Raw genomic sequence first — 15,050 nt, 5'->3', positions numbered from 1 at the left:
GCTTGTGTTTTCTACAAAATGAAAGTAGCCAGGGGAGATAATTTAACATATGACAAAAAAATAAAATAAATAACAGATTGGAGACCAAAGAGGCTCGATCAAATGGAAGAGAGTAAAATAAGTTACAAGAGTTGGAAATGGACAGATGCCCATTTTTGCAATCTACCAACACACACACTATTATATCCAGGGATGTCATGTGGAATCAGTACAACACCACAAACTAATGTTTATGGACATGCAAAAGTAATAGATCCAGATGGGTCCAATAAATTCTTGGTTGCATCTAGGGTTGGAAAGTTCATTTCATTGGAATACCAGATCACTATGGACAAATTGGCACCATCAGCAAAAATAATACCATTTTCATATATTCCAGGTACTGGTAATATAAGTTAACAGAAAAAACCCAAACTTTCTCTAGAACTTAAATGTTTTGGCTTATAAATTAAAAGAGTACATGTATTAAGCAACTGCCAACACAGTTTGTTTAAATAATTTTGATATGATTGCTGGTAATTTGCTTCATGTAAGTAAATTGATAAAATATTTACAAAACTAACAGCTTTAATACTGAGAAAGCACAGGAATCGGAAATTCTATCAATAAAATTCTGTAAATAATAAAGTCGACTATCAATAGAGCTTACGAGAAGCTCTATTGAGGGGGGGGGGGCGAGACCATTTTCGGTACGCTAGGATCGGCCGATTTTAGCAACGGGAAATCGGGATTGCCTTATTTAAAGATCGGGAATTCGGGATAGAAAAACATTGGGATACGGGGAAGCCACGTTTTTAGCCACGGGAAATCAGGATTTTTATGTTGAAATATAACGGGTTTGACAAAAAACTGTACCTTGGACAGATAAAAGTGCCATTTTCAATATACTTCAATCAGAATCGCATCTAGAAACAGAGTAGATCCAGATCAGAGTACATGTAACAGTAAGTTTAGAGATAAGCTTTGAGCTCGGATCAGGTCCTCAATTATACCGTTAAACGATTTTGATTTTGGTCGGTCGATCAACTTCTTGTTGGTGATCAGTTGTGTAGTTGCTTACAGCCCTAAGCATAATCATTTATCCTAACAAGTGTCTTAAAATCTGGTATTTTTTTAAATTTTATAATGTAAAGCAGCGTTTCGACTACTTTATAAATCTCTCAAGTGACATTTGTATTTCTTTTTATGTCTGTAACTTGGTTGATCCTTGGTTCAGTGGTTTTAGAATGGTGACTCAATAGATTCAAATTTCTCTCAGTTACAAAACGATTCCAGTGCTTGTCATATAGGTTTTTGTATTGACTTGAACTGGAATTTGGCCAATTTTCTGACCGGCTACTGAAGATTTATGAGAACAAAAATGCTTATATGCAGCCTGACGTCACACGGTAATATTGATAATACATATTCGGATTGGTTACGCTGAAAGACTTTGAACATCAATCATACCTGAGACGTTTAAATCGTAAGCATTGAAAATTTAAACTTTAAAATTGGGGAACAAATTTATCGGGATCGGGATTTTTAACAAAATATGTCCGGGATTTTGGGATTTTCTGATATTAAAACCGGGAAATCGGGATGAGACCCCCTCTTGCCCCCCCCCCCTCTATTGATAGTCAACTTTATTATTTACAGAATTTTATTGATAGAATTTCCGATTCCTGTGGATTACGAGAAGCTCTATTGATAGTCGACTTTATTATTTACAGAATTTTATTGATAGAATTTCCGATTCCTGTGGAGAAAGATACTGGCATGATACGGGTTATGTTCTTCTCATATATTTTATGATGGTATGGTACTAAACCCCTAACGGGAGGGATTGTACCTGATTTTCATATGATGAAGACATAATCTTTCAATCAGTTTAATTGAGGTCTGGAGCTGGCATGTCAGTAACTGCTAGTAGTCCTTTGTTAATTTATGTATCATTGTCATTTTGCTTAGTTTCTTTTGTTACCTATTCTGACATCGGACTCGGACTTCTTTTAAACTTAATTTTACTGAGTGTATTGCTATGTGTTTCTTTATTCTACATTGGCTAGAGGTATAGGGGGAGGGTTGAGATCTCACAAAACATGTTTAACCCCACCGCAGTTTTGCGCCTGTCCCAAGTCAGGAGCCTCTGGCCTTTGTTAGTCTTGTATGTTTTTTATATACTGGAGTTTAGTGTGACGTCCATTTTCACTGAACCAGTACACAATTTTATTTACGGGCCAGCTGAGGACCACCTCTGGGTGCAGGATTTTCTCGCTGCGTTGAAGACCCATTGGTGGCCTTCGGCTGTTATCTGCTCTTTGGTCGGGTTGTTGTCTCTTTGACATATTCCCCATTTCCATTTCCATTCTCAATTTTATATTTATCCAACACTTGCATTACACAAAGAGAGACAGTTTAATACAACATGATATAAAATATTATATATAAAAAAGAAGATGTGGTATGATTGCCAATGAGACAACTCTCCACAAGAGACCAAATGACACAGAAATTAACAACTATAGGTCACTGTACGGCCTTCAACAATGAACAAAGCCCATACTGGATAGTCTGCTATAAGAGGCCCCGAAATGACAAATGTAAAATAATTCAAACAAGAAAAATAACGGCCCAATTTATGTACAAAATAATGAATGAAAACAAATATGTAACACAGCAAAAAATGACAACCACTTAATTACGGGCTCCTGAACTTGGAACAGGCACATACAGAATGTGGCAGGGTTAAACTAGTTAGATGGCGCCAAACCCTCTAACAAATATAGTTTATATTGGAAATTAAGGTAAATGCCAAAGTGACAACAACCTAAAAACTCAAATCTACTTAAATAGTCACCATATGATCGTAATAATTATAGGCTTGATATCTTATGACAAGTTTAAGTCACCTGAGGTCTAGAAAAGGTTAAATAAATTCAACTTGTTTCTAATCGATTTATTAAAAAGTCATGTTATTATAATGTATGGTCAAAGTAATGAGGGTTTTGTTTGTTGTTTTTGTTATTTATAATTCAGAATGTGTCAATTTTATGGAGATGTTCATTATATAGGAAACCTCTGAAGGAATCCTTGAGTCTAAAGTTATACTCAATTTTTCTAGAATTTTTGATAAACTCAATATGTCTTTATTCTTATTTGTTGTTTTATAGATGTATGTGATCAAAGTTAATAAAGAGCATGCTATTTTTTTTACTAAGATGCCTCTTTATATTTATTATTGCTTGTAGATGTGTCCAGATCTTAAAAGTTTTGCTATTTAAGCAGTTTCAAGCCAGTATCCCAAACAAAAAATTATCCTGAATTTACATTTTGCAGAATTCACCAAATTGTTTAATATGTTTAAAGTATGCAATATACACATGACATTTTATGAAAGTTTTACTTTTACTATATATGGTTTTGAAATTTTTGATATACTCTAAATTTAGAAATTATTGCATGCATTTATTATTGCAATTTCAGAAGAAAGGTAAAAAATGTGAGATTAATTATTGCAATTTTAGGAAAGTTTGTCAACAGATGCATGTACTGGATATAAAAATGTTCTTATCATTGCGATACTCACCCAGTTGTATTATTCACATCAATAAAAACCTAGCAATAATTTCTGAAATTACAGTAGTTTAATGATTTAATCAGGATATCTGTTCATTTCAAAAGGATTGACAGTAAATGTATAACACTTTTGTATATTATATTGACAGCTGGAGCAGAGCTGGTGTCTTTAGATGTGATAAGTAAATCAGTTCATCATAAAAGAATTGTTGTTGGTGTAACATTTATAAAATTTGAAGAAGAGGTAAGAAAAAGAAAAATGACCCCAAAAATTAATTGTGCAGACACAGCATTGAAAACTAAATAAATGTACATTTTTTTACATTTAAATTATTCTAAATTTGTTTTACGAAACTTTTTATAGGTAAAATGGCATAGTTTAGACATATTCTTGTTATTGTTTATAGAAGACTTCAATAAGTCATAAAAGCCATTTGACAAAATTCTAGATTTCCTTTCTTATGATTTGAAGCCCAAATAATGCCAATGCTAAATATCAGGTAAACGTCCAAGAAAGCTATCAAATATCTCGAAAAGGAGTTCCATATCCTATTAATATTTTAGCTTATCTGTTCCTTATAAACTTATGCTGTTCTGATTTATAGTATCAATTTTAAATTCTAGATTTTTAAAATTTCACTTTTACAATCTTAAATGTCTGTTTTGTTGTATTATTGATCCTTTACATACTTAAACAACAATATTCAAAAACAGTTTTCATTTATTACTTCATCACTAAGGACATCCTATCACTTAGTGCCAGTTGTTCAGATAAAGTTAATAGGACACATACTTTTTTTCTGCATGCAAGTCATAGGACATTGAGTTTTTACATCCCAAATCAGCATAGGACATTCACTCTTTTTTTTGTCATAACCAGAATTTGCACCGGTCCCATCTACCTGATAAATATTGCACGGTCCCTTAGCTCACAAAGATCACATTTTGGTTGTTACTTTGGAGAGATATCTGTTTCATTGATTGCTTATTCCTTAATTTAAGACATTTTGAAATGGGACTGAAAAACATAGGTTAACTATGTATTGTTCATAAACTAAAGACCCTGTACAACAACTAAACAGTACTCATTCATGGGTTAGTCACTATTCGTCCACATTCTTGACAGTATAGATTATTGAATTTTCTCCAAAGTATGCTATCAAAATATGATTTAATAAAAGGAAATGCAGTGTCTCTCAGCAACGAAAAAACACCCAAAAAAGGTTAACATTTAGATATCAACAATAGACAAGTGTCTAAACAATGCCATATTTGATATTGCCTATATATTTCATATATAACCCATTCTATTTTTTTTATAGAGTGAAGATTCAGAGGGCACTTGTAAACAATATTTAAATTTGTACTCATTAAGAGAGGAATACTCAGGATTTGATAATATAGATGGTATGTTATACATTTTGTACATGTATTCTAAAAGAAACTGTCTGTGTGTAAATGTAAAGGTATTTCCCTTTATTACAACACTAATTGTTTGAAATTTTCTGTTGAAGAAGGAGCATTTTATATTTAATTTAATTTGTTAACTTTATTACTAATCTAGTAAACCTTTAACAGTCAAAAGAAAACAATCTTCACATCTGTCATATTTGCGTTTCGTAAATTGTTTTGTTATAAATTAGGCCGTTATAGGTTTTTCTCATTGTTGAAGGCCGTACGGTTGCCTATAATTGCTTATATCCACTTTATTTGAACTTTGGTGGATAGTTGTCTAATTGGCAATCATACCAAATCTCCTTATTTTCATATAGTTATTTCTAAATCATGCTTTCTTAAGTGCTAATCTAACATTGCTTTACAATTTTTTGTATTTGTGTAACTGTAAACTGTTGAAGCTTGAAACATTATGTATGATAGAATTGAAACAATATTATATTGCTCACATGTATTGTTAATATATATTGGAGAAAATCTATTAATACCTTTTATTTTCAGATTGTTTTAGTCAGAGTATAGATCTAGACTTTACTCCTTATCAATTAACTCATACAAGGTCAGTCGATAAATATTTTATGCAACCAGTATTTTTTTTAAATCATTGACCAGTTTGGATATGAAGGCAACAAAACTTGACAGAATTAATTTATATATTGTTAGTTCTGCAGTTGAAATTTATATTTTGATAGATTGATTTATATACCATCCTTTCACAATATATTGAACTTTTTCCATTTTTTCTATGTAATTGGTAGTTTATTACTGCCAAATCTACATCTTACTTTCAAATAGAAGGAAAGCTGACAAAATTGCATTACATAAAAATAGAATAATGACAAACATTTTTATACAAGATTTTTTTTCATTTTCAGTATATTTGTAGCTGGTAAATTAGAGTCTGTGTTTTTGTTGGTTGGCAGTGACTGTAAAATCCACATGTACAGAGAAGTCTCAGTAAGTTATTGTTAATTGGCAGTGACTGTAAGATACACATGTACAGAGAAGTCTCAGTAAGATTAACCCGAATAATTCAGTCCCTCCCCGTGATCGACTCTCCCACTCGCGAGGGCCTGAATTCTTTATACAATAAAAACGCGTCACGAATCCAGGATTTTGATTGGTGGTCTCTGTGAGAGAGAGCCAATCAGCTAATAGCTCAATGTTATCGAGATAGGTAAATCCCGAGCTAATTCCGAATGATTATTTGACAATTTTTTTATTGACAAGGCCTTCAGGCATTAATGTAGCCATCGTAGAGCAGTGAAATATAACAACTGAATTATTCGGGTTACAGTAAGATTTTTTTTTGGTTAGCAGTGATTGTAAGATACACATGTATAGAGAAGTCTCAGAAAGTTTTTGTTGGTTAGCAGTGACTGTAAGATACACATGTAGAGAGAAGTCTCATAAAGTTTTTGTTGGTTAGCAGTGACTGCAAGATACACATGTATAGAGAAGTCTCAGAAAGTTTTTGTTGGTTATCAGTGACTGTAAGATACACATGTAGAGAGAAGTCTCAGTAAGTTTTTGTTGGTTAGCAGTGACTGTAAGATACAAATGTACAGATAAGTCTCAGTAAGTTTTTGTTGGTTAGCAGTGACTGTAAGATACTCATGTACAGAGAAGTATCAGAAAATTTTTGTTGGTTAGCAGTGACTGTAAGATACACATGTACAGAGAAGTCTCAGTAAGTTTTTGTTGGTTAGCATTGACTGCAAGATACACATGTATAGCGAAGTCTCAGAAAGTTTTTGTTGGTTAGCAGTGACTGTAAGATACACATGTATAGAGAAGTCTCAGTAAGTTTTTGTTGGTTAGCAGTGACTGTAAGATACACATGTATAGAGAAGTCTCAGAAAGTTTTTGTTGGTTAGCATTGACTGCAAGATACACATGTATAGAGAAGTCTCAGAAAGTTTTTGTTGGTTATCAGTGACTGTAAGATACACATGTAGAGAGAAGTCTCAGTAAGTTTTTGTTGGTTAGCAGTGACTGTAAGATACAAATGTACAGATAAGTCTCAGTAAGTTTTTGTTGGTTAGCAGTGACTGTAAGATACTCATGTACAGAGAAGTATCAGAAAATTTTTGTTGGTTAGCAGTGACTGTAAGATACACATGTACAGAGAAGTCTCAGTAAGTTTTTGTTGGTTAGCATTGACTGCAAGATACACGTGTATAGAGAAGTCTCAGTAAGTTTTTGTTGGTTAGCATTGACTGTAAGATACACATGTACAGAGAAGTCTCAGTAAGATTTTGTTGGTGGGAGTGACTGTAAGATCCACATGTACAGAGAAGTCTCAGTAAGTTTTTGTTTGTTAGCAGTGACTGTAAGATCCACATATACAGAGAAGTCTCAGTAAATGTTTTGTTGGTTAGTAGTGACTGTAAGATCCACATGTAGAGAGAAGTCTCAGTAAGTTTTTATTGGTGGGAGTGACTGTAAGATACACATGAACAGAATTTTTAATAGAATAGAAGAAATTACATTGAAACAGTTGAAACATGTCATTTGGTCAGGTCATTTAACATGATCAAGCCTGGACATTGCAGGTAAATATTGGCTGACCTTTGAATTTGTTATGAGGAATATATGTTCATCTAACATGAGTGGCCTTAATCTCATATATTGACAACCATAGACAAGATCTGTATCAGATATTATGAGTGATAAGATATTAATATTTTTAATATGTATGTGATTTTATTTTAAGAAGATGGTAGTGGTAAACGTTTTGCAGGCTTCATTTGACCTTAACCTTTTGTTCTGAATTTAATTTTGTCTAGTACAAAATTTGAAAAAAGAAGTCACACAAAATCATTATCAATGAACAAAATATGTACAAATTACTTTTGTGATTCACATCTGTTTTAATCATGCAGGCAATGCAACAGACCTTCAATGAATTTCCTACAGATGAATGTTTTCCTGAGTTTAAGGACATAAGTACTTGGTAAGCATTTGTTACGATTTACTAATTTTGACAATAAGCTATACTTTCATTGAATTTGATGAAAAAAAAAAAGATTCACTTAATTACATCTTTTAACATTAAAAATGATACAACTGAATGGTTAATTTCACATATACACAAATAATTAAATCACTTAAATTAGAAAGAAAATGTATATGATTTGTAAGCTGTTAAAAGACCAGGCCATACAACTTCCAATTGGTCATAGTTCCTCAAATTATACAAAATACAATCATATATATATTATGCTCAGTGTTCATTTGATGGATATTCTGCACTGTAACATAAGTTATTTGTTTCAGTGTTCATTTGAATGATGTTGTGTACTGTAATTTAAATTATTTTGTTTCAGTGTTCAATAGATATATATTTTGTACAGTAAATTGAATTATATTTTTAGTCTTAATTTGATAGAGGTTGTATACTGTGAATTGAATTATACTTTTCAGTGTTCATTGGATAGATGTTGTGTACTGTAAATTGAATTATATATTTCAATGTTCATTGAGTAGGTTTTGTTTACTGTAAATTGAATTATTTTTTTTTGATGTTCATTGCAGCTGGTTCATTGGATAGATCTTGTATACTTTAAATTGAATTATATTTTTCAGTGTTCATTGGATAGATGCTGTTTACTGTAAATTGAATGATATTTTTCTGTGTTCATGAGATAGAAGTTGTGCGTGTACTGTAAATTGAATTATATATTTCAATGTTCATTGAGTAGGTTTTATTAACTGTAAATTGAATTATATATTTCAGTATTATATGGATAGATTTTGTGTACTATAAATTGAATTATAATTTTCTGTGTTCATTGAATAGATGTTGTGTACTGTAAATTGAATGATATTTTTCAGTGTTCATTGGATAGATATTGTGTACTATAACCAGTACTCTAAACGATTGACAGCCAGAGGACACAGAGATGGTGGGATTACTGTTTCACATGTGAATGTAAAAAATAATGGTCAGTCTATATTTAAAATTCAAATATATTTATATGTTTTAAAAAAAAAGTGGAAAATTGATTATTTGAGTGAATTTTCTAAGTTCAAGGACCAAAACTTACACAAAATTGTCAGACCGGAACAAAATTCGAACTTGATCTGTAACTTGTCATGATAACACAATACACCAAATATCAAATCAATATCTTCAAGCATGAAGAAAAAAAGTGTGGAAAACTGATTTGCCGGACTGATGGAGACAGACAGACGGAGTGCAAACCTAAAGTCCCCTTTGACTTTGGTCGGTAGGGGACTTAAAACTAGAACTATACTTATAAGATGTCTAACCGTGACAAGACACCCCTTTTTGTCGAGCCTGCGACTTTTGTCGCAAAAGCGAGACACAGCAATCCTACATTCTGTCGGCGGCGGCGGCATCCACAAACATTCACTCTGTGATTAAAGTTTTTGAAATTTTAATAACTTTCTTAAACTATCCTGGATTTCTACCAAACTTGGACAGAAGCTTGTTTATGATCATAAGAAAGTATCCAGAAGTAAATTTTGTAAAAAAAAAATCCTGTTTTTCCGTATTTTACTTATAAATGGACTTAGTTTTTCTGCCAGTTAACATTACATTCACTCTGTGGTTAAAGTTTTTACAATTTTAATAACTTTCTTAAACTATACTGGATTTGTATCAAACTTGGACAGAAGCTTGTTTATGATCAAAAGCTAGTATCTAGAAAGAAATTTTGTAAAAATATATTTCCTGTTTTTCTGTATATTACTTATAAATGGACTTAGTTTTTCTGCCAGTTAACATTACATTCACTCTGTGGTTAAAGTTTTTACAATTTTAATAACTTTCTTAAATTATCCTGGATTTGTAACAAACTTGGACAGAAGCTTGTTTATGATCAAAAGCTAGTATCTAGAAAGAAATTTTGTAAAAATATATTTCCTGTTTTTCCGTATATTACTTATAAATGGACTTAGTTTTTCTTCCAGTTAACATTACATACAGTCTGTAGTTAAAGTTTTTAAAACATTTATTAGATTCATAAACCATTCTGGATTTTTACCAAACTTGGACAGAAGCTTCTTACAATCAAAAGATAGTATCTATAAGAAAATTTTTAATAATTTTTTCCCCATTTTTGTTGAGCCTGTGACTAGCAGCAAAAGTAGGTGAGACACTGGGTTCCGCGAAACCCTTACAAATTTTTCTGCCAGGAATACATCTAAGATTCATATCTGTATCTTAACAAGTATTTAACAAACTCATTTATAGTACACAGCAATTTGCCATTTTTTTTGCAGATACACATAAAGGGGTTCAAAGTACATGCATCTTCTTATTTGCAACATCTACTGAGATTTAGTTTTGAATAATTAGCCTCATCACTAAGACACTTGTGTTTTGTTAAATAATCAACTAATGATTGTCTTCATTTGCCATATTATGAGTACAACTTTGAACAAATATTTGATGGAGTTTACATTTATGTATCACTGTATTGTAGAGATGTTGAGTTCCTGGTCACTTCAACATGATAGTCCTATTACCTGTATCAAAATTTTTACCTTAGAATATAATGTATCTCAGCCAGGATTTATAAGTCGTAAGTATATAGATGTCCAAGATGGTCAGCAGAGTTTGCTCCTTATTTTTATGAATGCATCACATCTTTTGCATTGGACAATTGTGTATGTATTTTTATTCTGTTTAATTTCAAATTTAGTGATTATTAATTCATAACCTATGTATGTATTTTTATACTGTTTAATTTCAAATTTAGTGATTATTAATTGATAACCTGTATGTAGAAATTGGTGAATTAAAATTACATATGGTATTCATATTGAAAGGGTAGATTTGTGACATTGATGGTTTCAGATTTGATTCTATATACCATGACACCCCTCGTAAAAAAATGATTTCAGTTTGTGATGTATTATCATTATCTTCCAAATTCTAGTATACACATTGACGTTTACTTGTTATTAGGTGAAATTAATAACTATTATTGATAATAGCATTATGATTACAGAGAGAAAAGAAAATTCAGAAAAAGAAGGCGATCCTGTCTTCCATGTATTAGCTCTGAGTGCACTAGAACCTGCAGCTGTCTATAGGTAAGGAATGGAATAATTTTGTGGTACACTCAAAATATGCACACATTTACAGAATTCTATAGGAGTAGGTTGCAATCTTTTAGATAAAGTCAGCAATGTTTTGTTTATATTACATTTTCACCAAAAAATCATAATAATACAGGATAACAGGAATTACAGAAAATAGACCACACCAACCTGAAACACAGGATTCTCTTAAAACAACCAAAAACATCTGGTCCTGGTAGTCTGACATGGTACAGGCACACAATATGGTGGGATAAAATCAGTTTACATGTGCGTCAGCATGTTTAAATATTTCAAAAAGATTACTGATAATGTTACGTAACAGGGATACTTGATGGAATGCTGTACATTTAAGTATTTTGTGAAACAGCAAGGAGTGCAGTCAAGAAATTATATGAGTGTTTAAAAAAAGCGTGCTGACCTCTTTTTCTCATTTATCACATCACAAAATATGACTTATCACTACTAACCTTTTGTGCTGAAAGGGCCTGAAAAGACTGGAATGAAATTAAAACCTTTTCCTAGTTTTCAAAGAAAAGTGGCCACCTGTACAAATTTACTAACTTCAGATCTTAATACTAACACATATTTCATTAAACAAACAACAAAAATTATGAGAGGTTTTTTTTTTTATCAAAAACGTTTTTTTGTTATGCAGGAATGTTTTATCAAATGGTTTGAAAGAGCCTCTCGTATTACCACAGAGTAACAAGTTTGATGTACCTCTGTGTGTTTGTATTGTTGATATAGATTTTGATGGATGTAATGAAATAATGGTTGGAACATATGGCCAGGTAGTAATACTTATATTGCAAGCCATTTTTATCTGAAGCTCGTACCAATTGTTGGTATTATTTTTGTTTAATGTTTGTTTTATATTTACCATTATTCCCTTCTTCTGAGAAATTTTAAAGAAAATTTATTTTATATACAAGGGAGATAATCTTTTAACTGCCATATAATATTACGAGACAAATAAATGTATTTCTGTTATGATTGGGGGAACATTAAAAGACAAATTCATTAAAAACTCTAACTTTTACTTTGCAGTACCAGCATTTTCAATTGTGGAAGCCAAATTTCATGTAAATAAAAGGAAATTTGGGGTATACATCAAAGAGACAGAAACTCAGCAATAACAGAAAATTGGGGAACACAAAAAAAAAAATTTATGCTGTAAATTTATTAAAAAAAATTGGAAACCCTATGATTATCATTACTTTTAGAGTATATATTTCAAACATTGTTTACTGGTAATGGTTTTTTTATTATTAATTCAAACACAAATTCAATGAATAAAATTCTTTTGCAATTATCGGAAGAAAAACAAACTGTTAGACCTGAACATTTTTCTTTGCTTTCAGGAACTTCTTGCATATAAATTTGTATCACAAAAGCATGTGTCTAAACCTGGAAAATCCTCAGGAAATGAAAAATGTGAAGAATTTGGTGATATAAATGATCCAAACAGAAATCGACATCTGTCTGATGAAAAAGAACAGAGACCTGTTGACATTCAGGACACATTGAGGTCAAAATCACATGAAAATCTGAACTTCAAACATTCTACTGAAAATATAACACAATCTAAGAAGCAACACAAACAAGAGGACTACATGGTCAAGAAATGTGACCATTTTCAATTGTTATGGCAAAAAAGTTTTGCCTGCCCTGTGATGGGCATTGACAGGTTGGACATTATGGGTGATGGGATGGAAGATTTGGTGGTAGTTACTCTTAAAGGTGTCCATATTATACAGGTAATTAAAATATTATTGTATTACTGCTACAATTTCATAGTATCCTTAAGAATTTAATGGGTAGTTGCTTTATATAAGTAATTTATACACGAGTCAAGAATGGATATATTATAGAAATAAAGAGATGTGGTTTGATTACCACTGAGGCAACAATCCAAACAAGTGCAAATGACAAGACTGTAAACAACAACATGTCACAGTATAACCTTTAACAATGAGCAATACCTATACCATACAATCAGCTATAAAAGGCCCTGTCATGAGAAAATTTGAAAATTTGACTACCGATCTCTGTACATCCAATTAGGCGTCAAACTTGATGTTTGCTACGGCAGATTTTCTTGATTGGGAATATGTCTCTAGATCCCCATAATGTATTTCACATAGACATTGGCATATCATGTGTGTATCACTTAAATGTTTTATTATTTAAGACCCTCTTCTGAATTTACAATTTTAAATTCTAATTTATCAATGAAATAGTAATGTGGGTTCATTAATTTTCTTAGATACCAATTTCTGTGGATTCAGGCAAAAATTTTATTTTTTTGAATAAATTTTTTTGTAGTTTTCATAAACTCTGCATGCATATTTTGTTAACATTTGAATTTGTGGTTCACCTTTTCCCAAGAAGATGAGTACCCATCAATAATAATGAATCCACTGTACTTCTATCACTGTTTTACATTGACATTTAATTCAGATTGTCTTAAACTATACCTTTATAGCAAAATTAAAATAGCCTTCTAGTATGGACATCAGAAATTGAATAAAAACAGACAATGCCATGCCAAAAAACTACATAGAAAGACTGAGCAACACAGACCCCACCAAAAACCCTATTGGTGATCTCAAGTACTCTGTAAGGGTAAGCAAATCCTGCTCCAAATATCGGAACTTGATTGACTTAAAAACATATCTTGGCATAGACTATAAATGTTTCAAAAGAAAATGGGGCTCAAGTTCAACTGTTTTTTTCTGTATACTGTAAAAGAATTAGATCTCATTATCATAATATTCCAAAGCATAAAGGAGGTTTTTAAAAAATTGAATTGTCATTTAAATGTGTCCAGAAATATTACTTATACTAGAGTAAAAATAGAAATGTTCAGTGTTGTTAAAAAAGAAACAATTAAATGGTCCCACAAAGCATTTGAATTGAATATGTTTTTTTTTCAGTACATTAATTGTAATCTTTATTTTATCCTTTCAGCCTGACCTGCAGGAAATTGCTAAGGTTTGCCTTGAGAGAATGAACAAAATAACACATAAGAGACATAAAACTGAAAGTGATAAACATTTACCAAGTGTAAAATCTGTGGAAAATAAAGAAAAATAAAATATCAAAATTGATTATACATGTATTCATTATGAGTAATCTCTGTAATATTTGGCCCAGTCTATAGATGCTTTTGAATTTATAATTGGATTAGGCTATGTTTATCTCAACAGTTATTTGAAGTTGCACGGTTGCTGCATTACTGCTGTTCATCCTTAATCTGTGTTTCAATAAAGAACTCTATTGTATAGATTGTCATTGGCAAATCTCTTAGAAAATAAATGTGGAATGTATCCATGGGACACAGATGATGCCCCGCTTGCATATCATATAAAGTTATAAAGGGACATAACTTAAGAACAGTAAAAGTGATGCTACCCAAATTTGAATTTTGATTTGAGTTTTGTGGTAATAAGTATTGTGTATAAGTTTCATAACATTTGGTTGAGGCAAACTTAAAATAGAGGACGGAAACGAAAAATTCAGCAATTTTTCCCTTTGTAAAGGAGCATAACTCTAGAACAGTTATAGTGACACCACCAAAATTCCAACTTGATCTGTATTTTGTGGTAATAAGCAGTGTATACAAGTTTCATAGCATTTGGTTGAGGCAAACTAAATTTAGAGAACGGAAATGAAAAATTCAGCAATTTCCCATTTGTAAAGGGGCATAACTCTAGAACAGTTAAAGTGACACCACCAAAATTCAGACTTGATCTGTGTTTTGTGTTAATAAGCATTGTGTATAAGTTTCATAGCATTTGGTTTAGGCAAACTAAAGTTAGAGAACGGAAACCAACTTTGGGATGTACGGACGGATGTACGGCGGGGGCATAAAAATTCAATTGAACTGATTAGTCATTTGAAAACATGGACTAGGTTAAATATCAGACTGACTAAATGTTGATTACACAACTAAACACATT

At 31.6% G+C, this 15,050-nt stretch overlaps 1 protein-coding gene across 1 annotated transcript; it reads left to right on the top strand.

Moving 5' to 3' along the window:
- Positions 1–5: 5 nt before the first annotated feature.
- Positions 6–14,199, top strand: LOC127738569 (KICSTOR complex protein kaptin-like). The gene is made up of 12 exons (XM_052249861.1): positions 6–379; positions 3,708–3,802; positions 4,881–4,965; positions 5,515–5,572; positions 5,889–5,970; positions 7,899–7,969; positions 8,851–8,960; positions 10,467–10,565; positions 10,995–11,079; positions 11,744–11,879; positions 12,450–12,845; positions 14,059–14,199. The coding sequence occupies exons 1-12, from the start codon at positions 103–105 to the stop codon at positions 14,182–14,184; spliced, it is 1,620 nt and encodes a 539-aa protein (XP_052105821.1). The 5' UTR covers positions 6–102; the 3' UTR covers positions 14,185–14,199.
- The last annotated feature ends 851 nt before the right edge of the window (positions 14,200–15,050 follow it).

Source organism: Mytilus californianus, unplaced genomic scaffold (assembly GCF_021869535.1).
Source record: "Mytilus californianus isolate M0D057914Y unplaced genomic scaffold, xbMytCali1.0.p SCAF_4, whole genome shotgun sequence".
In the NCBI taxonomy this organism is placed as follows: domain Eukaryota; kingdom Metazoa; phylum Mollusca; class Bivalvia; order Mytilida; family Mytilidae; genus Mytilus; species Mytilus californianus.
Note: the sequence above shows the minus strand (reverse complement) of the source record. Positions and strands in the feature narration are given on the sequence as shown.

What these genes read in the sequence shown, in the direction of transcription:
- LOC127738569 (XM_052249861.1), top strand. Translation starts at nt 103, where the DNA reads ATGGAAGAGAGTAAAATAAGTTACAAGAGTTGGAAATGGACAGATGCC. An exon ending in TTATAAAATTTGAAGAAGAG is followed by an intron (nt 3,803 to 4,880) that starts GTAAGAAAAAGA and finishes TTTTTTTTATAG; the next exon opens with AGTGAAGATTCAGAGGGCAC. An exon ending in ACATGTACAGAGAAGTCTCA is followed by an intron (nt 5,971 to 7,898) that starts GTAAGTTATTGT and finishes TTAATCATGCAG; the next exon opens with GCAATGCAACAGACCTTCAA.